Source organism: Pseudophryne corroboree, chromosome 1, assembly GCF_028390025.1.
Source record: "Pseudophryne corroboree isolate aPseCor3 chromosome 1, aPseCor3.hap2, whole genome shotgun sequence".
NCBI classification, from domain to species: Eukaryota; Metazoa; Chordata; class Amphibia; order Anura; family Myobatrachidae; genus Pseudophryne; species Pseudophryne corroboree.
In genome coordinates, this window is record NC_086444.1 from 970583632 (window position 1) to 970608692 (window position 25061).

Consider the following 25061-nt stretch of genomic DNA (forward strand, 5'->3'; position numbering starts at 1 on the left):
CCTATAGTAGTATGAGGCTACGATCCCTAGGGTTGATGTCAGCGGTGGGGAGTCAGATGCTCTTCTGGTCGCCTTCCCGCCAATTCATGACCACTTTCTGTCGGTCTCCAGCCATGAACTTATGGGCTCACTTCCGTCTCAGACGCTACCACGAGGGGTCTCGGTCGCAGCATAGTCGCTGCGTCTGTGTACACTAAGCGCTACCGCAAGGAGACCCAGTCGCAGTACAGGCGTCTGTATGACCGGTGCGTTTGCATGCACAGTGCGTCTGTGTTCACTAAAAGTTCCCGGAGCGGCGGTGTACACTAGTAGCGTCTGGATCCAATCAGCGTTCGCTAACGTATTGATCGATCTTGGAAGTTAGGTGAGTCTCCCTGTATCCCACACTACTGGGTACGGGTTATACAACACTAAATTTCTATCTACTTTTTGTCAGTATGAATAGTTAAGTTTAGTGTCTATTGCATATGAGTTTGTGTACAATACTGTGGTTTTCTTCGCAATGCGTCTGAATACGTTAAGATCTGTATAAAACAGAATTCAGTAATATGTACTCCTACATACTTTGAAATGTGTTTGTAGTTGATAATATGCTCATATGATTAATATATAACATGTGACTGACTGCTAGTGTGATTGCTGACTTTATATGTGTTTGTCAGTGGTTTCTTCTGAGCCTCAATGCTGGTGCATGGGATGGGGTCAGATTGATATCACTTTAATATAGTAAAGTGATTACAGTCACATATTGGTCCTCATTCCGAGTCGTTCGCTCGGTAATTTTCTTTGCATCGCAGCGTTTTTCTGCTTAGTACGCATGCGCAATGTTCGCACTGCGACTGCGCCAAGTAATTTTGCTATGAAGATAGTTTCTCTATCGTCCTAGTGGATGCTGGGGTTCCTGAAAGGACCATGGGGAATAGCGGCTCCGCAGGAGACAGGGCACAAAAAGTAAAGCTTTACGATCAGGTGGTGTGTACTGGCTCCTCCCCCTATGACCCTCCTCCAAGCCTCAGTTAGATTTTTGTGCCCGGCCGAGAAGGGTGCAATCTAGGTGGCTCTCCTAAAGAGCTGCTTAGAAAAGTTTAGCTTAGGTTTTTTATTTTACAGTGAGTCCTGCTGGCAACAGGATCACTGCAACGAGGGACTTAGGGGAGAAGAAGTGAACTCACCTGCGTGCAGGATGGATTGGCTTCTTTGGCTACTGGACATTAGCTCCAGAGGGACGATCACAGGTACAGCCTGGATGGTCACCGGAGCCTCGCCGCCGGCCCCCTTGCAGATGCTGAAACGAGAAGAAGGTCCAGAATCGGCGGCAGAAGACTCCTCAGTCTTCTTAAGGTAGCGCACAGCACTGCAGCTGTGCGCCATTTCCTCTCAGCACACTTCACACGGCAGTCACTGAGGGTGCAGGGCGCTGGGAGGGGGGCGCCCTGGGAGGCAATGTAAACCTATTTTTTGGCAAAAAATACCTCACATATAGCCTCCGGGGGCTATATGGAGATATTTAACCCCTGCCAGAATCCGTTAAAGAGCGGGAGACGAGCCCGCCGAAAAAGGGGCGGGGCCTATCTCCTCAGCACACAGCGCCATTTTCCTCACACAGCTCCGCTGGTCAGGAAGGCTCCCAGGCTCTCCCCTGCACTGCACTACAGAAACAGGGTAAAACAAGAGAGGGGGGGCAAAATTGTGGCAAAAATATATATATTAAAGCAGCTATACAGGGAGCACTTATTATAAGGCTATCCCTGTCATATATAGCGCTTTTGGTGTGTGCTGGCAAACTCTCCCTCTGTCTCCCCAAAGGGCTAGTGGGGTCCTGTCTTCTTTAAGAGCATTCCCTGTGTGTCTGCTGTGTGTCGGTACGTGTGTGTCGACATGTATGAGGACGATATTGGTGTGGAGGCGGAGCAATTGCCAAATATGGGGATGTCACCCCCTAGGGAGTCGACACCAGAATGGATGGCTTTATTTATGGAATTACGGGATAGTGTCAACACGCTAAAGCAGTCGTTTGACGACATGAGACGGCCGGACAATCAATTAGCACCTGTCCAGGCGCCTCAAACACCGTCAGGGGCTGTAAAACGCCCGTTACCTCAGTCGGTCGACACGGACCCAGACACAGGCACTGATTCCAGTGGCGACGGTGACGAATCAACCGTATTTTCCAGTAGGGCCAACACGTTATATGATTTTGGCAATGAAGGAGGCGTTACATATTGCTGATACTACAGGTACCACAAAACAGGGTATTATGTGGGGTGTGAAAAAACTACCTATAGTTTTTCCTGAATCAGATGAATTAAATGAGGTGTGTGATGAAGCGTGGGTTGCCCCCGATAAAAAACTGCTAATTTCAAAGAAGTTATTGGCTTTATACCCTTTCCCGCCAGAGGTTAGGGCGCGCTGGGAAACACCTCCTAGGGTGGACAAGGCGCTCACACGCTTATCAAAACAAGTGGCGTTACCCTCTCCTGAGACGGCCGCACTTAAAGATCCAGCAGATAGGAGGATGGAAAATATCCAAAAAAGTATATACACACATACAGGTGTTATACTACGACCAGCTATAGCGACAGCCTGGATGTGCAGTGCTGGGGTAGCTTGGTCAGAGTCCCTGATTGAAAATATTGATACCCTGGATAGGGACAATGTTTTACTGTCTTTAGAGCAAATAAAGGATGCATTTCTTTATATGCGTGATGCACAGAGGGATATTTGCACACTGGCATCACGGGTAAGTGCTATGTCCATTTCGGCCAGAAGAAGTTTATGGACGCGACAGTGGTCAGGTGATGCGGACTCAAAACGGCATATGGAAGTTTTGCCGTATAAAGGGGAGGAGTTATTTGGTGTTGGTCTATCGGATTTGGTGGCCACGGCTACAGCCGGGAAATCCACCTTTTTACCTCAAGTCACTCCCCAACAGAAAAAGACACCGACTTTTCAACCGCAGCCCTTTCGTTCCTTTAAAAACGATAGAGCAAAGGGATATTCATATCTGCCACGAGGCAGAGGAAGGGGGAAGAGACTGCAACAGGCAGCTCCTTCCCAGGAACAGAAGCCCTCCCCCGCTTCTACAAAAGCCTCAGCATGACGCTGGGGCTTCCCAAGCGGACTCGGGGGCGGTGGGCGGTCGTCTCAAGAATTTCAGCGCGCAGTGGGCTCACTCGCAGGTAGATCCCTGGATCCTGCAGATAATATCTCAGGGGTACAGGTTGGAACTAGAGACGGATCCACCTCGCAGTTTCCTGAAGTCTGCTTTACCAACGTCCCCCTCCGACAGGGTGACGGTCTTGGAAGCCATTCACAAGCTGTACTCTCAGCAGGTGATTGTCAAGGTACCTCTTTTACAACAAGGAAAGGGGTATTATTCCACTCTATTTGTGGTACCGAAGCCGGATGGCTCGGTAAGACCTATTCTAAATCTGAAATCCTTGAACCTGTACATAAAAAAGTTCAAGTTCAAGATGGAGTCACTCAGAGCAGTGATAGCGAACCTGGAAGAAGGGGACTTTATGGTATCCTTGGACATCAAGGATGCGTATCTCCACGTTCCAATTTACCCCTCACACCAGGGGTACCTCAGGTTCGTCGTACAGAACTGTCACTATCAGTTTCAGACGCTGCCGTTTGGATTGTCCACGGCACCTCGGGTCTTTACCAAGATAATGGCCGAGATGATGATTCTTCTTCGAAGAAAAGGCGTATTAATTATCCCATACTTGGACGATCTCCTAATAAGGGCAAGGTCCAGAGAACAGCTAGAGATGGGATTAGCACTGTCTCAAGAAGTGCTAAAGCAGCACGGGTGGATTCTGAATATTCCAAAATCCCAGTTAATTCCGACAACACGTCTGCTGTTCCTAGGGATGATTCTGGACACGGTTCAGAAAAAGGTTTTTCTCCCGGAGGAAAAAGCCAAGGAGTTATCCGAACTTGTCAGGAACCTCCTAAAACCAGGAAAGGTGTCTGTACATCAATGCACAAGAGTCCTGGGAAAAATGGTGGCTTCTTACGAAGCAATTCCATTCGGCAGATTCCACGCAAGAATTTTCCAGAGGGATCTGCTGGACAAATGGTCAGGGTCGCATCTTCAGATGCACCAGCGGATAACCCTGTCTCCAAGGACAAGGGTATCTCTTCTGTGGTGGTTGCAGAGTGCTCATCTATTGGAGGGCCACAGATTCGGCATACAGGATTGGATCCTGGTGACCACGGACGCCAGCCTGAGAGGCTGGGGAGCAGTCACACAAGGAAGAAACTTCCAGGGCGTGTGGTCGAGCCTGGAAACGTCTCTTCACATAAACATTCTGGAACTAAGAGCAATCTACAATGCTCTAAGCCAGGCAGAACCTCTGCTTCAAGGAAAACCGGTGTTGATCCAGTCGGACAACATCACGGCAGTCGCCCATGTAAACAGACAGGGCGGCACAAGAAGCAGGAGTGCAATGGCAGAAGCTGCAAGGATTCTTCGCTGGGCAGAGAATCATGTGATAGCACTGTCAGCAGTGTTCATCCCGGGAGTGGACAACTGGGAAGCAGACTTCCTCAGCAGACACGACCTTCACCCGGGAGAGTGGGGACTTCATCCAGAAGTTTTCCACATGCTTGTAACCCGTTGGGAAAGACCAATGGTGGACATGATGGCGTCTCGCCTCAACAAAAAACTGGACAGGTATTGCGCCAGGTCAAGAGACCCGCAGGCAATAGCTGTGGACGCGCTGGTAACGCCTTGGGTGTACCAGTCGGTGTATGTGTTTCCTCCTCTGCCTCTCATACCAAAAGTATTGAGAATTATACGGCAAAGAGGCGTAAGAACGATACTAGTGGTTCCGGATTGGCCAAGAAGGACTTGGTACCCGGAACTTCAAGAGATGATCACGGAGGATCCGTGGCCTCTACCTCTGAGAAGGGACTTGCTTCAGCAGGGTCCCTGTCTGTTTCAAGACTTACCGCGGCTGCGTTTGACGGCATGGCGGTTGAACGCCGGATCCTAAAGGAAAAAGGCATGCCGGAAGAAGTCATTCCTACCTTGATTAAAGCAAGGAAGGAAGTAACCGCGCAACATTATCACCGCATTTGGCGAAAATATGTTGCGTGGTGCGAGGATCGGAGTGCTCCGACGGAGGAATTTCAACTGGGTCGATTCCTACATTTCCTGCAATCAGGATTGTCTATGGGTCTCAAATTGGGATCTATTAAGGTTCAAATTTCGGCCCTGTCGATTTTCTTCCAGAAAGAATTGGCTTCAGTTCCTGAAGTCCAGACCTTTGTTAAGGGAGTACTGCATATACAGCCCCCTGTGGTGCCTCCAGTGGCACCGTGGGATCTCAATGTTGTTTTGGACTTTCTCAAATCTCATTGGTTTGAACCACTAAAAAATGTGGATTTGAAATATCTCACATGGAAAGTGACCATGCTACTAGCCCTGGCTTCGGCCAGGAGAGTGTCAGAACTGGCAGCTTTATCTTACAAAAGCCCATATCTGATTTTCCATTCGGACAGGGCAGAACTGCGGACTCGTCCACATTTTCTCCCTAAGGTGGTGTCAGCATTTCATCTGAACCAGCCTATTGTAGTGCCTGCGGCTACAAGCGACTTGGAGGACTCCAAGTTGTTGGACGTTGTCAGAGCTTTAAAAATATACATTTCAAGGACAGCTGGAGTCAGGAAATCTGACTCACTGTTTATACTATATGCTCCCAACAAGTTGGGCGCTGCTGCGTCTAAGCAGACTATTGCTCGCTGGATTTGTAGTACGATTCAGCTTGCACATTCTGTGGCAGGCCTGCCACAGCCAAAATCGGTAAAAGCCCACTCCACAAGGAAGGTGGGTTCTTCTTGGGCGGCTGCCCGAGGGGTCTCGGCATTACAACTCTGCCGAGCGGCTACGTGGTCGGGGGAGAACACGTTTGTAAAATTCTACAAATTTGATACCCTGGCTAAGGAGGACCTGGAGTTCTCTCATTCGGTGCTGCAGAGTCATCCGCACTCTCCCGCCCGTTTGGGAGCTTTGGTATAATCCCCATGGTCCTTTCAGGAACCCCAGCATCCACTAGGACGATAGAGAAAATAAGAATTTGCTTACCGATAATTCTATTTCTCGGAGTCCGTAGTGGATGCTGGGCGCCCATCCCAAGTGCGGATTATCTGCAATAATTGTACATAGTTATTGTTACCTAAATCGGGTTATTGTTGTAGGGAGCCATCTTTCAGAGGCTCCTCTGTTATCATACTGTTAACTGGGTTTAGATCACAGGTTGTACGGTGTGATTGGTGTGGCTGGTATGAGTCTTACCCGGGATTCATAAATCCTTCCTTATTGTGTACGCTCGTCCGGGCACAGTATCCTAACTGAGGCTTGGAGGAGGGTCATAGGGGGAGGAGCCAGTACACACCACCTGATCGTAAAGCTTTACTTTTTGTGCCCTGTCTCCTGCGGAGCCGCTATTCCCCATGGTCCTTTCAGGAACCCCAGCATCCACTACGGACTCCGAGAAATAGAATTATCGGTAAGTAAATTCTTATTTTTTTTACTCACGGCTTTTTCTTCGCTCCGGCGATCGTAGTGTGATTGACAGGAAATGGGTGTTACTGGGCGGAAACACGGCGTTTTATGGGCGTGTGGATAAAAACGCTACCGTTTCCGGAAAAAACGCGGGAGTGGCTGGAGAAACGGGGGAGTGTCTGTGCGAACGCTGGGTGTGTTTATGATGTCAAACCAGGAACGACAAGCAGTGGACTGATCGCAGATGCCGAGTAAGTCTGAAGCTACTCTGAAACTGCTAAGTAGTTTGTAATCGCAATATTGCGAATACATCGTTCGCAATTTTAAGAAGCTAAGATTCACTCCCAGTAGGCGGCGGCTTAGCGTGTGTAACTCTGCTAAAATCGCCTTGCGAGCGAACAACTCGGAATGAGGGCCATTGTGTAGTACACTGTGAAAGCTGATTATTTACCATGTCTAAGAGCAGCAAAGGCACTCATAACATGTTTATCCTGCAAAGTGAGATTATCCTCTCAGGATCTGGCACATGATAGTTTATGTACAAATTGTTTTGCGTTTCAGCAGATTGCAAGGCAAATCCCTGTTCAACAGCAGGTAGATCCACCTTGGGCTATGTTTGCACAGACCTTGTCCAGTATAGCTGAACGGGTAGTCCCTACAGCTTCAATCTCAGGAGTAGGGTACACTATTAACCCATACATGCAGCTCCCTTCTTACGGAATATCCTCAACAGCTTCTTCAAGGAAACAAGCTGATAAACCGAGTGTAAATATATCATCAAATTCACAGACTACACAAGATGATGCATCAGATGATGATAGCTCTATATAATCTGCTTCAGCATATGATGAACAGGTAGAAGGTATCAGCTCAGAGGATATAGCTGAACTAATTGGAGCAATGAAGGCTATTCTGTCCTTAGAGGATTCAGCAGAGCCAATGTTAAAAACTAAGGCACCTGTGTTTAAACGTCCCAAAACAGTTAGGGACGAGTTTCCAGGGTCAGATCAGCTGACGGAAATCATGGAGGCTTGGGCTACACCCAATAAAAAATACAGAATTCCCAAAAAATGGGATTCCTATTACCCTTTTCCAACTGAGGACTGTTTAAAAAGAGAGGTGCCTCCTAAGGTAGATACGCACGTCATTCGATTAGTGCGAAAATCTATATTGCCTTTACCGTCAACATCATTAAATTATGTCACAGACAGAAGAGTGGTACTCCATCAGCGGCTTGATTTGGGACTGCAGCAGCATCATACACGCGGGGGGCCGGAGACGTCCGGAGCCTCCCAGCCGCACCTGACCGGCAGCGCAGTACTTCTCCAGCTGAATCCGTCTATGAACTAAGACGGAGGGTGAGACTTTTTATCACATAGTCAGCCTGATTAGGCAATCAGGAAATGTTAATATTATCTACACAAAGGAATCGCTTGAGACTTTGTAACAACGAGCGGTTAGTCTAATGATACAAGGAGTTGTTTGAGACTTTGTAACAACAAGCGGTGATCACTATATCTGAGTATTTGGTCTCTCTACAAACAGTGAGCGGACAATCTGAGGATACTTTTAGTATACCAAATAACAACTATATCCCCTGCTTCACATATTGTGGACATTGTCTATGCATGAGAGCTGATCCATATTTCCATATGATTTTATGTGCATACAGAAAGCCGTCTACTGAAAATAGGCGTTAATTAGATTTATTAATCTGTATATTCGTATGATAGTTTTTTTTATTAAATTTTATGTGGTGAGAATATATAATTCTATCTATGTGATTAATTTAATCTGGAATAAAAGGGTGTTTTCTATGTATACATGTGAATTCACTTTATTTGGAGTCTTGAAAGATTTTTAATAACGCAGAGTGTTCTTCCTTTTTCTATAAAAAGGTCATTATCCTGGTGGCTGCAGACTTCCCATCTAGACAAGGGGAGACCCTTTTCGATATCAAATTGGGAGATCCTGAAACAGATGCCAGTCTTCAGGGCTGGAGAGCGGTGTCCGGAAAATTATGGTTCCAGGGACAATGGACCAAAGAAGAAAGTTGCCTGCCAATAAACCTGTTGGAACTTCGGGCCATATTCATGGCACTGATTCAGGCCAAGGACACTCTGCAACGGCAGTAGCGTACCTCTACCATCAGGGAGGAACTCGCAGCCAAAACGCAATGAAGGAGGTAAGTCACATACTAAACTGGGCAGAACTCCATCTTCCGGCATTGCCCGCAGTGTTCGTTCCGGGAGTCCTAAACTGGGAAGCGGATTTTCTCAGTCGACATGCCATTCAAGCAAGCGAATGGGCTCTACACCCGGAAGTATTTCAGACTCTGGTAGACAGGTGGTGTTTGCCAGAGATAGATCTCATGGCGTCCCATCTGAACAGCAAAGTACCAGCATACGGGTCAAGAACAAAGGATCCCGGAGCGATCCTTGTGGACGCACTGTCAGTGAAATGGGACTTTCATCTGGCATATCTGTTTTCTCTGATCATTCTGCTACCCAGGGTGGTGAGGAAAATAAAACAAGCAAAGGGTGCCGTGATTCAAATAGCTCCGGCTTGGCCCAGAAGGCATTGGTACATAGATCTGCAGAGGATGTCGATGGATGCTCCAATTCTGCTCCCTCAACGTCCAGATCTACTAATGCAGGGTCCTTGTTATCACAGGCATCTGGATCGACTGTCTTTGACGGCATGGCTATTGAAACCTCTATCCTGAAGTCAAGAGGATTCTCACAACAGGTAATTCAAACAATGCTCAGAGCAAGGAAACCCTCCTCATCACGTATTTATCACTGAACATGGCAAGCCTATATATTCATTGGTGCAGTGAAAGAAGTATGGACCCAAAATCTTTAGAGTATCCAGGGTCTTAGATTTCCTTCAGGCAGGCATGGATAAGAGTTTGAAGGTGGCTTCCTTGAGAGTGCAAGTATCAACATTGACTGTATGGTTTCAAAAGAAAATTGCCAATTTACAGAATGTGCATACTTTTTTCCAAGGAATGCTGCGCATTCAACCACCTTTTGTTCCTCCTGCAGTGCCTTGGGACCTAAGTCTAGTCCTCAAAGCCCTTCAAGTTGCTCCATTTGAACCACTTAATAAAGTGGATATAAAGTGTTTCGTAAATGGTTGACAGCTAAAGTTCTCTTTCTACTGACTATGGCATCAGCTAGAAGAGTGTCAGATTTAGGTAAATCTCCTTTTCTGATTTTTTATCCAGCTAAAGCAGTTCTCAGAACTAAGTCTGGTTATCTTCCTAAGGTGGTATCTAAATTTCACCTTAACAAAGAAATTGTAGTCCCAGCTTTTCAGGTATCGGGACTTTCTGCAGGAGATGCGTCGCTGGACGTAGTCCGGGCATTAAGGATCTACGTGGATCCTACCAGTGCCATCAGAAAGACAGATTCTCTCTTCATTCTCTACGGATTTCACAAGAGGGGATGGCCTACTACTAAACAGACGCTAGCAAGATGGCTTTGAATGACGATCTCAGAAGCATATTCTCAAGCTGATCTCCCTGTTCCGGCTAATGTCTCTGCTCACTCTACACGTAAGGTAGATCCTTCATGGGCAGCACAACATGGTGCTTCAGCAGAACAGATATGTAAGACAGCCACTTGGTCTTCTATTAACACATTCATTAGACATTATGCCTTGGATACTTTTGCCTCTCATGACGCTGAATTCGGGTGTTCGGTTCTCCTGTCCAATCAGGAGCGTGCCCACCACTAAAAATTACTTTGGGAAATCCTATTGTTATCCTGTGGATAACCTGTGGACCATGCCGGAGAAATATACGTTATGGTAAGAACTTACTGTTGATAACAGTATTTCTCCTACGTCCACAGGGATCCCACCCTGACGCACCTGATTTGAGGATCTTTATACTCACTAAACTCTTCCCTCTTGCATGGAAGGGTGTGCATGTGTGTTCTTCTCGCCTGAATAGAGTTCTACATAATGCTCCTGCCTAAATGCTTTGGAATCCAACTGATTTGCCTGAGCTAGTGGGCGGGGATATATGGATGGGCCCGTTGCATCCTGGGAGGACTGAAAGCTTGTGATCGTTTGGTGCCAATCCGCTATTGCTCCATCATATCCCATTGTTATCCTGTGGAACCTGTGGACATAGAAGAAATACCGTTATCAACTGTAAGTTCTTACCATAACGTATATATTGTCCCTGCTGTTAATCCGCCATGGGCAGATACTCTGTCCTCTCAGTTACACCAATTAAGTCAGTCTTTGGCTAAGCAAAATCCTAACCCTTGCCCGCCTAAGATCAAGGTGTCATCTTAGCGGGCCATTACGTCCTCACAATCCACACATGTTACAGATACTTCATCTGATGAAGATGGCGCACTGACACTGATGCAGATGCTTCTGATGGGGAATCCCTGACCCAAGTGGATTTTCCTGACCTCTTAGAGGCTATATATAATTAGGACACTGCAGTGCCAATCACAATGCCGATGCTGGGATCCCCCCTTTAATCTGGGTATGAACTCAGCAAATGGGCTAATATACTTGTTTCCAAATCATGATATGCCTTAAAAAAAGTGCCCTAAATGCATAATTATGTTACAGATCTGTGCCCAACACATAATTATGGCACACATGCCCCAATATATAATTAGGACGCTGCAGTGCCAATCACAATGCCGATGCTGGGATCCCGTACAACGGTACAATGCCAGCGTCGGAATACCTGCGCCACAGGCTTTTCTCCCTCTATGGGTGTCATAGCACCACCGTGCCCGCAATGTGGTGAGCACAGCGAGCCACAATGGGCTTACTAGCGCTCGCCACTCTCCCGGCATCCTGATGGCCGGGATGCCGCTGTTGGTATACTGAAGGCCGGTATCCCAGCCATCGGTATTACATACTGATTCCCTGTCAGCAAGCCACTGAAACAAATTAGCGTAAACCCTTTTTTACTTTCAACATTCTCTTTGTGCTTTTGGCCTGATTCAGAGATGTACTGTACTCTATATCAATGATTTTGCAGTTGAGCAGTTACTGGGGATCTCCATATGCGTCTAGGTCGCACTGATGCACGTGTCAAGGTACCTTTGTGATGTTGCTCGCATTGAGTATTTCAGGGACAGTCAGGGACCGTTTGGAGACGGTAATGGGAAGTGGCAGCAAAAATGCAGGTGTTGCAACAGTTTAAGGGGCGTGTTTCAGCACACAACTGCAATCCCGCATGCAGAAAACATGTCGCCAGCATCTCATAATCTCGCGCCCATTCTGCACAATCGTAGGGTTACTCACTGAGTCGGTTACTGAAGGATCTGGGACCAGTCTGTGTATGTGTATACAGTTGCTTGGATCTGCAAAGCAGCCAGTAGACATCTCACTACATTTCCAGGCAGCAGCAGTAGTATATTTTCGCACAGTACAGTAGCTGTGTACGTGATCGCAGCTGCGAATGCATTAGTGTACATCTCTCAGTCAGGCCCTTTGTTACCTCTGTAATCAAACATAGAACAGGATTCTCACCTAGCAGTTGATAGGTTGGTCAACTGTATAGCAAATACACACAGTATTGATAAGCAACCTCTGATTCTCCAGCTTTAAGGAACTACAAGTCTCAGCATGCCTTATCATTAATTTATTTTATTAACTTTCTCTAACGTCCTAAGTGGATGCTGGGGACTCCGTCAGGACCATGGGGTTTAGCGGCTCCGCAGGAGACAGGGCACAATAATAAAAGCTTTAGGATCAGGTGGTGTGCACTGGCTCCTCCCCCTATGACCCTCCTCCAAGCCTCAGTTAGATTCTTGTGCCCGGCCAAGAAGGGTGCAATCTAGGTGGCTCTCCTGAGCTGCTTAGAATAAAAGTTTAAGTTAGGTTTTTTATTTTCATTGAGTCCTGCTGGCAACAGGCTCACTGCTACGAGGGACTTAGGGGAGAGAAGTAAACTCACCTGCGTGCAGGATGGATTTGCTTCTTAGGCTACTGGACACCATTAGCTCCAGAGGGAGTCGGAACACAGGTCTCACCCTGGGGTTCGTCCCGGAGTTGTGCCGCCGACCCCCCTTGCAGATGCCGAAGTTGAAGAGGTCCAGAGGTCCAGAAACAGGCGGCAGAAGACTTTCAGTCTTCATAAGGTAGCGCACAGCACTGCAGCTGTGCGCCATTGTTGTCAGCACACTTCATACCAGCGGTCACTGAGGGTGCAGGGCGCTGGGGGGGGCGCCCCGGGCAGCAATGTATTATACCTTTTTTATGGCTAAAATACATCACATATAGCCCTTGAGGCTATATGGATGTATTTAACCCCTGCCAGATCTCACAAACTCCGGGAGAAGAGCCCGCCGTTTTAGGGGGCGGGGCCTATTCTCCTCAGCACACGGCGCCATTTTCCTGCTCAGCTCTGCTGTGAGGAAGGCTCCCAGGCTCTCCCCTGCACTGCACTACAGAAACAGGGTTAAAACAGAGAGGGGGGGCACTTATTTGGCGATATGATTACATATGTGAAAATGCTATAAGGGAAAACACTTGTATAAGGGGTTGTCCCTGTATAATTATAGCGTTTTTGGTGTGTGCTGGCAAACTCTCCCTCTGTCTCCCCAAAGGGCTAGTGGGGTCCTGTCCTCTATCAGAGCATTCCCTGTGTGTGTGCTGTGTGTCGGTACGTGTGTGTCGACATGTAGGAGGACGATGTTGGTGAGGAGGCGGAGCAAATTGCCTGTATTGGTGATGTCACTCTCTAGGGAGTCGACACCGGAATGGATGGCTTATTTAGGAATTACGTGATAATGTCAACACGATGCAAGGTCGGTTGACGACATGAGACGGCCGGCAAATAAATTAGTACCTGTCCAGGCGTCTCAGACACCGTCAGGGGCTTGTAAAAACCACAGCTTCTGCCAAGTCCGCAGCATGACGCTGGGGCCATACAAGCGGACTCAGGTGCGGTGGGGGGTCATCTCAAGAGTTTCAGCACGCAGTGGGCTCACTTGCAAGTGGACTCCTGGATCCTACACGTAGTATCCCAGGTGTACATTGGAAATTCGAGACGTCTTCCCCTCACAAGTTCCTGAAGTCTGCTTTACCAACGTCTCCCTCCGACAGGGAGGCAGTATTGGGAAAAAATTCACAGGCTGTATTCCCAGCAGGTGATAATCAAAGTACCCCTCCTACAACAAGGGAAGGGGTATTATTCCACACTATATTGTGGTACTGAAGCCAAACGGCTCGGTGAGATCTAAAAGATTTGAACAATTACATACAAGGGTTCAAATCAAGATGGAGTCACTCAGAGCAGTGATAGCGAACCAGGACGATATGGTGTCACTGGATATCAGGGACGCTTACCTACATGTCCAAATTTTGCCCTTCTCACCAAGGGTATCTCAGGTTCGTGGTACAGAACTGTCACTATCAGTTCAGACGCTGCCGTTTGGATTGTCCACGGCACCCCAGGTCTTTACCATGGTAATGGCCGAAATGATGATTCTTCCTAAAAGAAATATGGACGCTTTCCTGATAAGGGCAAGGTCCAGAGAACAGTTGGCGGTCGGAGTAGCACTATCTCAAGTAGTTCTACGACAGCACGAGTGGTTTCTAAATATTCCAAAATCGCAGCTTTTTCCGACGACACGTCTAATGTTCCTAGGAATGATTCTGGACACAGTCCAGAAAAGGATGTTTTCTCCCGGAGAAGAAGGCCAGGGAGTTATCCGAGCTAGTCAGGAACCTCCTAAAACCAGGAAAAGTATCAGTGCATCATTGCACAAGGGTCCTGTGAAAAATGGTGGTTTCTTACAAAGCGATCCCATTCGGTAGATTTCACGCAAGAACCTTTCAGTGGAATCTGCTGGGAAAATGGTCCGGATCGCATCTTCAGATGCATCAGCGGATAACCCTGTCTCCAAGGACAAGGGTGTTTTCTTCTGCGGTGGCTGCAGAGTGCTCATCTATGAAAGGGCCGCAGATTCGACATTCAGGACTGGGTCCTGGTGACCACAGATGCCAGCCTGAGTGGCTGGGGAGCAGTCACACAAGGAAAAAATTTCCAGGGAGTGTGATCAAGTCTGGAGACTTCTCTCCACATAAATATACTGGAGCTAAGGGCAATTTACAAGGCTCTAAGCTTAGCAAGACCTCTGCTTCAAGGTCAGCCGGTATTGATCCAGTGGGACAACATCACGGCAGTCGCCCACGTAAACAGACAGGGCGGCACATGAAGCAGGAGGGAAATGGCAGAAACTGCAAGGATTCTTCGCTGGGCGAAAAATCATGTGATAACACTCTCAGCAGTGTTAATTCCGGGAGTGGAAAACTGGGAAGCAGACTTCCTCAGCAGGCATAACCTCCACCCGGGAGAGTGGGGACTTCAGCGGGAAGTCTTCCACATGATTGTAAACCGTTGGGAAAAACCAAAGATGGACATGATGGCGTCCCGCCTGAACAAAAAACTAGACAGATATTGCGCCAGGTCAAGGGACCCTCAGGCAATAGCGGTGGACGCTCTGGTAACACTGTGGGTGTACCAGTCAGGGTATGTGTTCCCTCCTATGCATCTCATACCAAAAGTACTGAGAATCATAAGAAGGAGATGAGTAAGAACGATACTCGTGGTTCCGGATGGGTCAAGAAGGACTTGGTACCCGGAACTTCAAGAGATGCTCACGGAAGAACCGTGGCCTCTACCTTTAAGAGAGGACCTGCTCCAGCAGGGGCCTTGTCTGTTCCAAGACTTACCGCGGCTGCATTTGACGGCATGGCAGTTGAACGCCGGATCCTGAAAGGGCATTCCAGATGAAGTCATCCCTACCCTGGTCGAAGCCAGGAAGGATGTAATCGCAAAACATTTTCACCGCATTGGGCGAAAATATGTTGCGTGGTGTGAGGCCAAGAAGGTCCCTACAGAGGAATTCCAACTGGGTCGTTTCCTACATTTCCTGAAAACAGGACTGTCTATGGGCCTAAAATTAGGGTCCATTAAGGTTCAAATTTCGACCCTGTCGAATTTCTTCCAGAAAGAACTGGCTTCAGTGCCTGAAGTTCAGACGTTTGTAAAAGGGGTACTGCATATACAGCCTCCTTTTGTGCCCCCAGTGGCACCTTGGGATCTCAATGTTGTTTTGAGTTTCCTAAAGTCACATTGGTTGGATCCACTCACCACTGTGGAATTAAAATATTTCACATGGAAGGTGAAGATTCTATTAGCCCTGGCTTCAGCCAGGCGTGTGTCAGAATGGGCGGCTTTATCATATAAAAGCCCTTACTTAATTTTTTATTCTGACAGGGCAGAATTGAGGACTCGTCCTCAATTTCTCCTTAAGGTGTTTTCTGTTTTTCACATGAACCAACCTATTGTGGTACCTGCGGCTACTAGGGACTTGGAGGACTCCAAGTTACTTGACGTTGTCAGGGCCCTGAAAATATATGTTTCCAGGACGACTGGAGTCAGAAAATCTGACTCGCTGTTTAGCCTGTATGCACCCAACAAGATGGGTGTTCCTGCTTCTAAGCAGACGATTGCTCGCTGGATTTGTAGTACAATTCAGCTTGCACATTCTGTGGCAGGCTTGCCACAGCCAAAATCAGTAAAAGCCCATTCCACAAGGAAGTGGGCTCATCTTGGGCGGCTGCCCGAGGGGTCTCGGCTTTACAACTTTGCCGAGCTGCTACTTGGTCAGGGGCACACCCTGACTGAGGAGGACCTGGAGTTCTCTCATTCGGTGCTGCAGAGTCATCCGCACTCTCCCGCCCGTTTGGGAGCTTTGGTATAATCCCCATGGTCCTGACGGAGTCCCCAGCATCCACTTAGGACGTTAGAGAAAATAAGAATTTACTTACCGATAATTCTATTTCTCGTAGTCCATAGTGGAAGCTGGGCGCCCATCCCAAGTGCAGATTGTCTGCAATACTTGTACATAGTTATTGTTACAAAAATCGGGTTATTCTTGTTGTGAGCCATCTTTTCAGAGGCTCCTTCGTTGTTATCATACTGTTAACTGGGTTCAGATCACAGGTTGTACGGTGTGATTGGTGTGGCTGGTATGAGTCTTACCCGGGATTCAATATCCTTCCTTATTATGCACGCTCGTCCGGGCACAGTATCCTAACTGAGGCTTGGAGGAGGGTCATAGGGGGAGGAGCCAGTGCACACCACCTGATCCTAAAGCTTTTATTATTGTGCCCTGTCTCCTGCGGAGCCGCTAAACCCCATGGTCCTGACGGAGTCCCCAGCATCCACTACGGACTACGAGAAATAGAATTATCAGTAAGTAAATTCTTATTATTTCTTATATAGCACAGCAAATTCTGCTGCGCTATACAATTGGAAATAACAACAGTGATAAAGGAAAACTGAGTAAAAACAGACAGGTAGGAAGACCCTGCTCATAAGCTTAGAATATATAGAGAAGTAGGCATTGATACATAAGGATAGGTGTTATCTATTGCATAGTGGTCCACCAGATTGCAAAGGTTCTTGGTGGGCTGTATGATATGGTCACACAGCAATGCTGGCCTGGGCTCAGGAGTATGGCAAAGTTAAGAAAGAGAACAAGTGAGGATATATGTTATTAGATAGGAAAGTTTATGATGGTTATGTGGGAGGTTTCCAGATTTTGATAAACTTGCCTGAAGAGGTGAGTTTTCAGGGAACACTTGAAGATTTGGAGACTAGAAGAAAGTCTAATTGTGCGCGGGAGCGCATTCTACAAAATGGGTGCAGCTCGAAGAAAGTCCTGCAATCGTGAATGGGAGCGACAAATGAGAGTGGATGAGAGATGTAGATCTTGTGAAGAACGAAGAAGTCAGTTTGGAAGATATTTTGAGCTAAGCGAAGAGATGTACATTGGTGTAATTTGGTTAATGGCCTTGTGTGTGAGTAAAAGTATTTTATATTGAATAAGGTAGAATACAGGTAACCAATGGAGGGACTGACAGAGTGGATCCGCAGACGTTGAACGTCTAGCGAGGAAGATCAGCCTCGCAGCTGCATTCATAATGGATTGTAGTGGTAAGAGTCTCGTTTTGGTAAGACCAGTAAGAAGACTATTGCTATAATAATGTGTGAGATAATGAGAGCATGGATTAGAGTTTCTGCAGTGTCTTGTGCTTGTGTAAGATCTAGAAGAAGAATAAGTGAGTAGTGGCCTTTGAACTTAGCACTGACCAGATCATTCACTACTTTGGTCAGTGCTGTCTCTGTGGAATATTGGGAATAAAGGTGGTCATTCCGAGTTGTTCGCTACCTGTTTGCAGCGCAGCGATTAGGCAAAAAAGCGGCACTTCTGCACATGCGTATGCGGCGCATTGCGCATGCGCAACGTACTTTCACAACAGCCGAAGTCGTTTCACACAAGGTCTAGCAAAGCTTTTCTGTCGCACTGCTGGCCGCTGAGTGACAGGAAAGGGGCGTTTCTGGGGGGTAACTGACCGTTTTCAGGGAGTGTGCCGAAAAACGCAGGCGTGTCAGATACAAACGCAGGCGTGCCTTGGGAAACGCAGGCGTGGCTGGCCGAACGCAGGGCATGTTCATGACGTCAAAACAGGAACTAAATAGTCTGAAGTGATCGCAAGCGCTAAGTAGGTCTGCAGCTACTCTGAAACTGCTCGAAAATATTTTTGTAGCCGGCGCTCTGCAAACCTTTCGTTCGCACTTCTGCTAAGCTAAGATACACTCCCAGAGGGCGGCGGCTTAGCGTTTGCACGGCTGCTAAAAGCAGCTAGCGAGTGAACAACTCGGAATGAGGGCCAAAAGCCTGACAGAAGTAGGTCCAATAAGTTGTGCAAGTTAAGAAAGTGTTGGGGGTCATTCCGAGTTGATCGTTCGCTAGCTACTTTTAGCAGCCGTGCAAACGCATAGTCGCCACCCACGGTGGAGTATATTTTCGCTTTGCAAGTGTGCGAACGCGTGTGCAACCGAGCGAGACGAAAAGTTTTTCGCAGTTTCTGAGTAGCTCTGGATTTACTCAGCCCTTGCGATAACTTCAATCTTTTTGGTCCCGGAATTTACGTCAGTCACCTGCCCTGCAAACACTTGGACACGCCTGCGTTTTTCCAAACACTCCCTGAAAACGGTCAGTTGCCACCCACAAATGCCCTCTTTCTGTCAATCTCCTTGCGATCGGCTGTGCGAATGGATTGTTCGTTAAATCCACCGCCCAGCAACAATCCGCTTTGTACTCGTACGATGCACCTGCGCATTGCGGTGCATACGCATGCGCAGTAGTAACCTTTTCGCTGCGCTGCGAAAAACTGCAGCGAGCGATCAACTCGGAATGACACCCTGTGTGAGGCAAGTGTAGGCAAGTTGCTCAAGTAGCTTGGTGGGGCATGGGAGCTGAGAGATGTGACAGTAGTTTGAGAGAGAGTTTGGGTCAGAATTTGTTTTTTCAGAATAGGAGTAATCACTTCATGCTTGAACAGTGAAGAAAAGATACCAGTAGAGAGAGATTACACATTTTACTTAAGGTTGGGATGAGCACAGAAGACATAGCTTTACTTATTTATGAGGGTACAGGATCAAGAGCAATACCAGAGGGTTCAGGTAGGGAATTGGTCACTAACTGAGGAAGAGCATACCATTTCATCTTGGATCTTATCAATCTTGTCATTGAAGGGGTATGGGACTCGGGGTCGACACCCATTAGGTCGACATCCATTGGTCGACACGGTCATTAGGTCAACATGAACATGGTCGACATGAAAAAAGGCAGACATGAGTTTTTTATGTTTTTTTGGTGTAGTTTTCTCCGTCAAGTGACCGGGAACCCCAATTAGTGCACCGCGTCCCCTCGCATGTTTCACTTCGCTCGCCATGCTGCGGGCAAGATGCCTCGCTCCGCTACCGCTGCACTCGGCGCAGGTTACCGTCCCCAATCGTAGTCCACGTGGATCGTAAAGTATGAAAGAGTCCCGTCCCCCCCAAAAAAAGTGAAAAACTCATGTGAACCTTTTTGCTTGTCGACCTTGTTCATGTCGATCTAATGGGCGTGTCGACCTAGCCACTGTCGACCAATGGGCGTCGACCTAATGGGTGTCAACCCAGAGTCTGGATACCCATTGAAGCAGGAAGCAAGATCTTGCGCATTGATAGTGGCTGGTGGATTGGGTGAGGGATGATTGAGAAGTGATTTCAATGTATTAAAGCGTCGCTTGGTGTTAGAGGCTTGAGTAGAGATGACAATTTGGAAATATGTTTGTTTGGCAGTGTCCAGGGTATTACGATAGGAGTGGCAGATAGTCTTATACGTGAGAAAGTCGCTTGGTGTACGAGATGTATGCCACTGACGTTCAACTTTACATTAGAGTTTTTGAAGGTGTTTTGTTAATTTATAGGTTGACATTTAGGCCTACGAGTGATGGGTAGCTGGAGCCACTTCATCAACGGCTATTTCTAGAGTCTGGTTCAGGTGTGATACAGCCGTCTCAGGAGAAGTGAAAGCAGAAATAGGTGAGAGCAGTTGTTGCAGAGAGGTGGAAAGTTATTGAAAATTAATTGTTCTTATTTCTACAGGGTTGTGGAGGATTGGAGGACTTCAGTGACATTGGGGGTAATTCCAAGTTGATTGCAGCAGGATTTTTTTTAGCAGTTGGGCAAAACCATGTGCACTGCAGGGGAGGCAGATATAACATGTGCAGAGAGAGTTAGATTTGGGTGTGGTGTGTTCAATCTACAATCTAATTTACAGTGTAAAAATAAAGCAGTCAGTATTTACCCTGCACAGAAATAAAATAACCCACCCAAATCTAACTCTCTCTGCACATGTTATGTCTGCCTCCCCTGCAGTGCACATGGTTTTGCCCAACTGCTAAAAAAAAATCCTGCTGCGATCAACTTGGAATTACCCCCATTGAGTTTGAAGTAATGGAGGAGAGCATGCAGGTGATATGGTTGTGATCACCTGCATGCTCTCCGCAAACATGCGCCTTGGAAGCAAAGTATGCCTATATTCTGTATGTAATTACAGCTCTATCTGCATCTGAAATGTCATGTTACAGTGTTTTCCATGAAAACAATTGAGCATGGCATTTTGTATGCAAATACAGTCGCAGTCACACACACAGAATCTGATTGGTTTCTAAGAGCAAAATCTCCACTTCTGTAAACCCATACTTCCGAAATGTCCCACATTCAGCGGGACAGTCCCGTTTTTCTAGGACTGTCCCACCCATGGGCCACAGTGTCCTGCAGTGGGGAGGAAGTTGAGGTGAACACACACACCACTGCTTTGCTATGCAGAGCAGCTGGTAAGGATTGGGCATCCTTTCACAGTGCCGGGGTCAGCCCAACATTTCGGAGAGTGACAGGTCCCCGCAATGACGGGAACATGGTGCCAAGACATTCTAACCCGTTTCCCTAACGCCCCACACCATTTTTTGGTAACTGTGCGCGGCTTCAGTGCGTGCAAGGTCCTGCTCCCATAACCACTGATGATGGGAGGTATATAAACTTGCATCTTAATAAATAAACCCCGTTACCCACAAGATTCTGAAAAGCAGAAAGCATTGCTGCTGCTTGTTGTTTATGTCATAAACACAGACATGAAGGGCAAGAACTGCCTCCTCCAGTGAGTGAAGATCACATTTGCACATTGTGCATTCATCTTTTTGAATTAGAGGTCTTTTATTGTCTCTTAGCAGTCTGCTAAACCCTAACAGAGGCACATCATTTTTATACACTCCTTGAATACTAAGAGCCCAGCTGTTTCCTCTTGTTTTGCCTCACAAAGTACTTTTATGAAGTGACTAATAGGCTACATACTGTACAGTTATTTGAGATGCATTTTTTAACTGTTAATGTAATTTTTATTAGTTGCTAACTATATGTCAACAGTCATCAAATGTACTGAAATGGAAGTAACACAGCACAAGGGAAGTTAAATGTATGTAGATCTCATTTAGTACAATGATTTAAAGTTTTCACATCCATTTACTATGTATTATAAAAGGGATGTGTTTAGCATCCTGGCGGTGGGAAAGCCGGTGCTTACTGTATGTGACAGATGCTGGAATTCCAACACCACTGAGGAAACCATTGCTGGAACACAGACAGCCGACATTCGGTGGAGTGGGTTTCATTTAGCCACTGGGGAGGGTTATGGTTAGGCATTAGGAGGGTGATTAGCCAGCTGGGATCCGGTCTGAAGATCGACAGTGTCTAGGTCGACAATGTTTAGGTCGACCACTATAGGTCGACAGTCACTAGGTCGGCATGGATGGAAGGTCGACAGGGTTTCTAGGTCGACATGTGCTAGGTCGACAGGTCTAAAGGTCGACATGAGTTTTTCACATTTTTTTTCTTTTTTTAAATTTTTTCATACTTAACGATCCACGTGGACTACGATTGGAACGGTAAAGTGTGCCGAGCGAAGCGGTAGCGGAGCGAAGGCACCATGCCCAAAGCATGGCGAGCCATGCGAGGGGACGCGGTGCACTAATTTGGGATCCCGGTCACTCTACGAAGAGAACGACACCAAAAAAAAAAAAAAAAATCCTCATATCGACCTTTAGACCTGTCGACCTAGCACATGTCGACCTAGAAACCCTGTCGACCTTCCATCCATGTCGACCTAGTGACTGTCGACCTATAGTGGTCGACCTAAACATTGTCGACCTAGACACTGTCGATTTGATGAACCACACCCTAGCCAGCTACCCCCCGAGGGTTATTCGTCGCCACTCCCCATCCCCCCTGTAGGGTTAGCCATAGTCGCCATCCCAGAAGTGTGAGGGGTAGATAACTTACCACCTGTGGTGTTGGGACTGCCCATGTGACTGCTGGCATCCTGACACTGGGATAATTTACCCATCCCTTATAAAGGGCATGGCTAAATTTTCACATCCATTTACTATGCATTATAAAAGGCATGGTTAAATGCAGAATTTTAACTCCACTGGGTTCATTGCCTTGCTGGTTATGTCATTGCACTAAATATTCGTTCTTTATGGACATGTTTATTAGCATTCCCAATGCAAGATAAAATAGTTCTCCAAAAAAAAAAAAGTATTGACCCTATCCCCATATTAAAGCACTTTACGGTGTATTAGACAGGAAGTTCGCTCAACCGGCCGATAGGTAAGTAGAAATAACATTTACTGTATATTTTATATACAGCTGCTTTGCAAGAGCCAGACAAAAAAATTATCCACCACACCGAATGAAAACTGGTTACTGTAAAAAGGGTACATGAAATGTTTTGTTTTTTACACCAAGCACTTTTATATTGTAATACTGTACTGTAGGAATATTTCACACTGGAGCTTATTTTTCTTTTAACGAGTTAGAACGCAGTTGCATATTACACCTGGGGGAGGGGGGGGGGATTATTCACAGCTTGGAGAGAGTTAACGTACTAACAAATCAGCTCGTCATCTTTCAAACACATCCTGTGAATGACAGGAGCTGAGTGGTTGGTACTTTATCTCTCTCTAAGTTTTTATTAATCAACCTAGTTCTGCATGAAGAGAAAAAGGCATTTATTTACAGCTATAGCTAGTGTACTGTATAACAAATGTCCTCTAGCAGATAATGGGAAGGTGGACCGCTTTGGTTACTTGTATATATTTTGCAGATCTACAAATGGGAGAAGTTGATGGTCCAGGAAGCACTGAGTCACATGGTAATGGAACGAAATCAGCTTCTGTCTTAGACATGATGTTAATGGATGTAAAAGAAAAGTCTATGAAACAGGAGGACAAAGTTCCAATCCCTGAGGAAAATCGTGCAAGCCACTCCTCTAGTGACCACAATCTTTGGGGTAATCATGGGAGGCTGAACCAGAACCACAGGCAACAAAAGGTAAAGATGTTATATTCAGTATACATTAATTGTATAACACATATGCCACTAGCTTCACACGCATAAAGTATGTAAAGGGTTTAGAAATACTACAACTAGCACATCACACATTATTATGGTGCGGTAATAAAGGTAGACATCAAAATGTCTTATTAAGTTAATAAAGTATCTACAAGGGTATACTACGGTATGCTGAGCGCCGGTATCCCGACAGCCGGCATATCAAGTGTCACCCATCTACAATAGTAGTCATATTATTCATGGAATTCACATACATTTAGGATTTCCACCTTTGGAGTGATAGCACATCCAGTACTAAGGGCTATATTTATGAAGCAGTGAAGAGTCTTTGTCACTACTTTGTGCCATGTATCAAAGTGTTAACACATTTACCGGCACTTACTACCATCCCCTTGGGGATGACAGAATGAGACAATTCATCAAGCAGCAAAAAGCTATGAGACTCTCTTACCTGGATCTTGCTGTCTCTCCACATGTGCAGACTGCTCTCCGCATGTGCAGACCACATCATGACTTTTGTTCAGTGATACAGAAGAAAAGCTACCATTGGTTGCAGCCCATTAAGTGGAGCCTAAAGCTGGGTACACACTAGGCGATTATTTTAAACAATATCACTCATTTTCACCCTTGTAAGCGATATTGTTTGTAATATCGTCCAGTGTGTGTGCACAATATCGTTGACGATGGGCTTCTGTCGTGTGTACATGCAGGTCAGTTTTGACTAGCATGTACACGGTGGAGGCAGGATGACGTCACTGAACGATATCGTTGGCGATATCGTTCAGTGTGTATGCACTCCCTCGTTTGCCTGGGGTGTCAAGGGGAAACACTGACATTATTGCTCATGGAGCGTATAGTCTAGTGCAGTGATTTTCAACCTTTTTCAATTCACGACACACCGAACATGATTTGAAAATTGCCAAAACACACACGGGGAAATAAAACAGACATATATTGGTCCCCAAGGGGAAAAATACACACACATTGCCCCCCATATTAATGCCACCACACATTACCCCTCATAGTAATTCCACCACACACTGTTCCCCATAGTAATGACACCACACATTGCCCCGCATAGTAATGCCACCACACATTGCCCCGCATAGTAATGCCACCACACATTGCCCCGCATAGTAATGCCACCACACATTGCCCCCCATAGTAATGCCAACACACATTGCCCCGCATAGTAATGCTACCACACATTGCCACGCATAGTAATGCCACCACACATTGCCCCGCATAGTAATGCCACCACACATTGCCCCCCATAGTAAAGCCAACACACATTGCCCCGCATAGTAATGCTACCACACATTGCCCCCATGCTACCACACATTTCCTCCCATAGTAATGCCACCATGCATAGTGGGAGCAGTGAGGAGCACTGAGAAATAATGGAGGCAGCATGTATCAGCAGTGGGTGGGCGGGCACTCCAGGCGGCAAGGCGATATCGCGTTTGCGTGACCTATGAGTCACACCACATCGACATTGGTCACGGTCTGGGCTGCAGAAGTGCCCAACGCTGACCGATCTTGTTAGTGAGGTCTGCTACAACTGGGCAGCAGGCATCTCTGGTGGCTGTGCGGCACACTTGAGAACCTCTGGTGGCACAGCAGTTGGTAATCACTGGTCTAGTGTGTACCCAGCATTAGTGTTCAAGTAGCTAGGAAGTGGCTTTCACAGTGAATGCAGCTACTGAATAGATAGGCTGCCACTCCTTTCCAAACAGTGGCATTCCG

The 25061-nt window shown here is 46.8% G+C and overlaps 1 protein-coding gene across 4 annotated transcripts in view; it reads left to right on the forward strand.

The window, feature by feature from the left end:
* The window catches only part of MAP9 (microtubule associated protein 9), a 379878-nt gene that overhangs the window by 248075 nt on the left and 106742 nt on the right, over positions 1-25061 (forward strand). For all 4 annotated transcript variants that reach the window (XM_063920498.1, XM_063920497.1, XM_063920499.1 and 1 more), the window contains one exon: positions 23068-23294. In XM_063920498.1, the coding sequence (XP_063776568.1) occupies positions 23068-23294 (227 nt within the window). The remainder of the gene's footprint in view (positions 1-23067; positions 23295-25061) is intronic.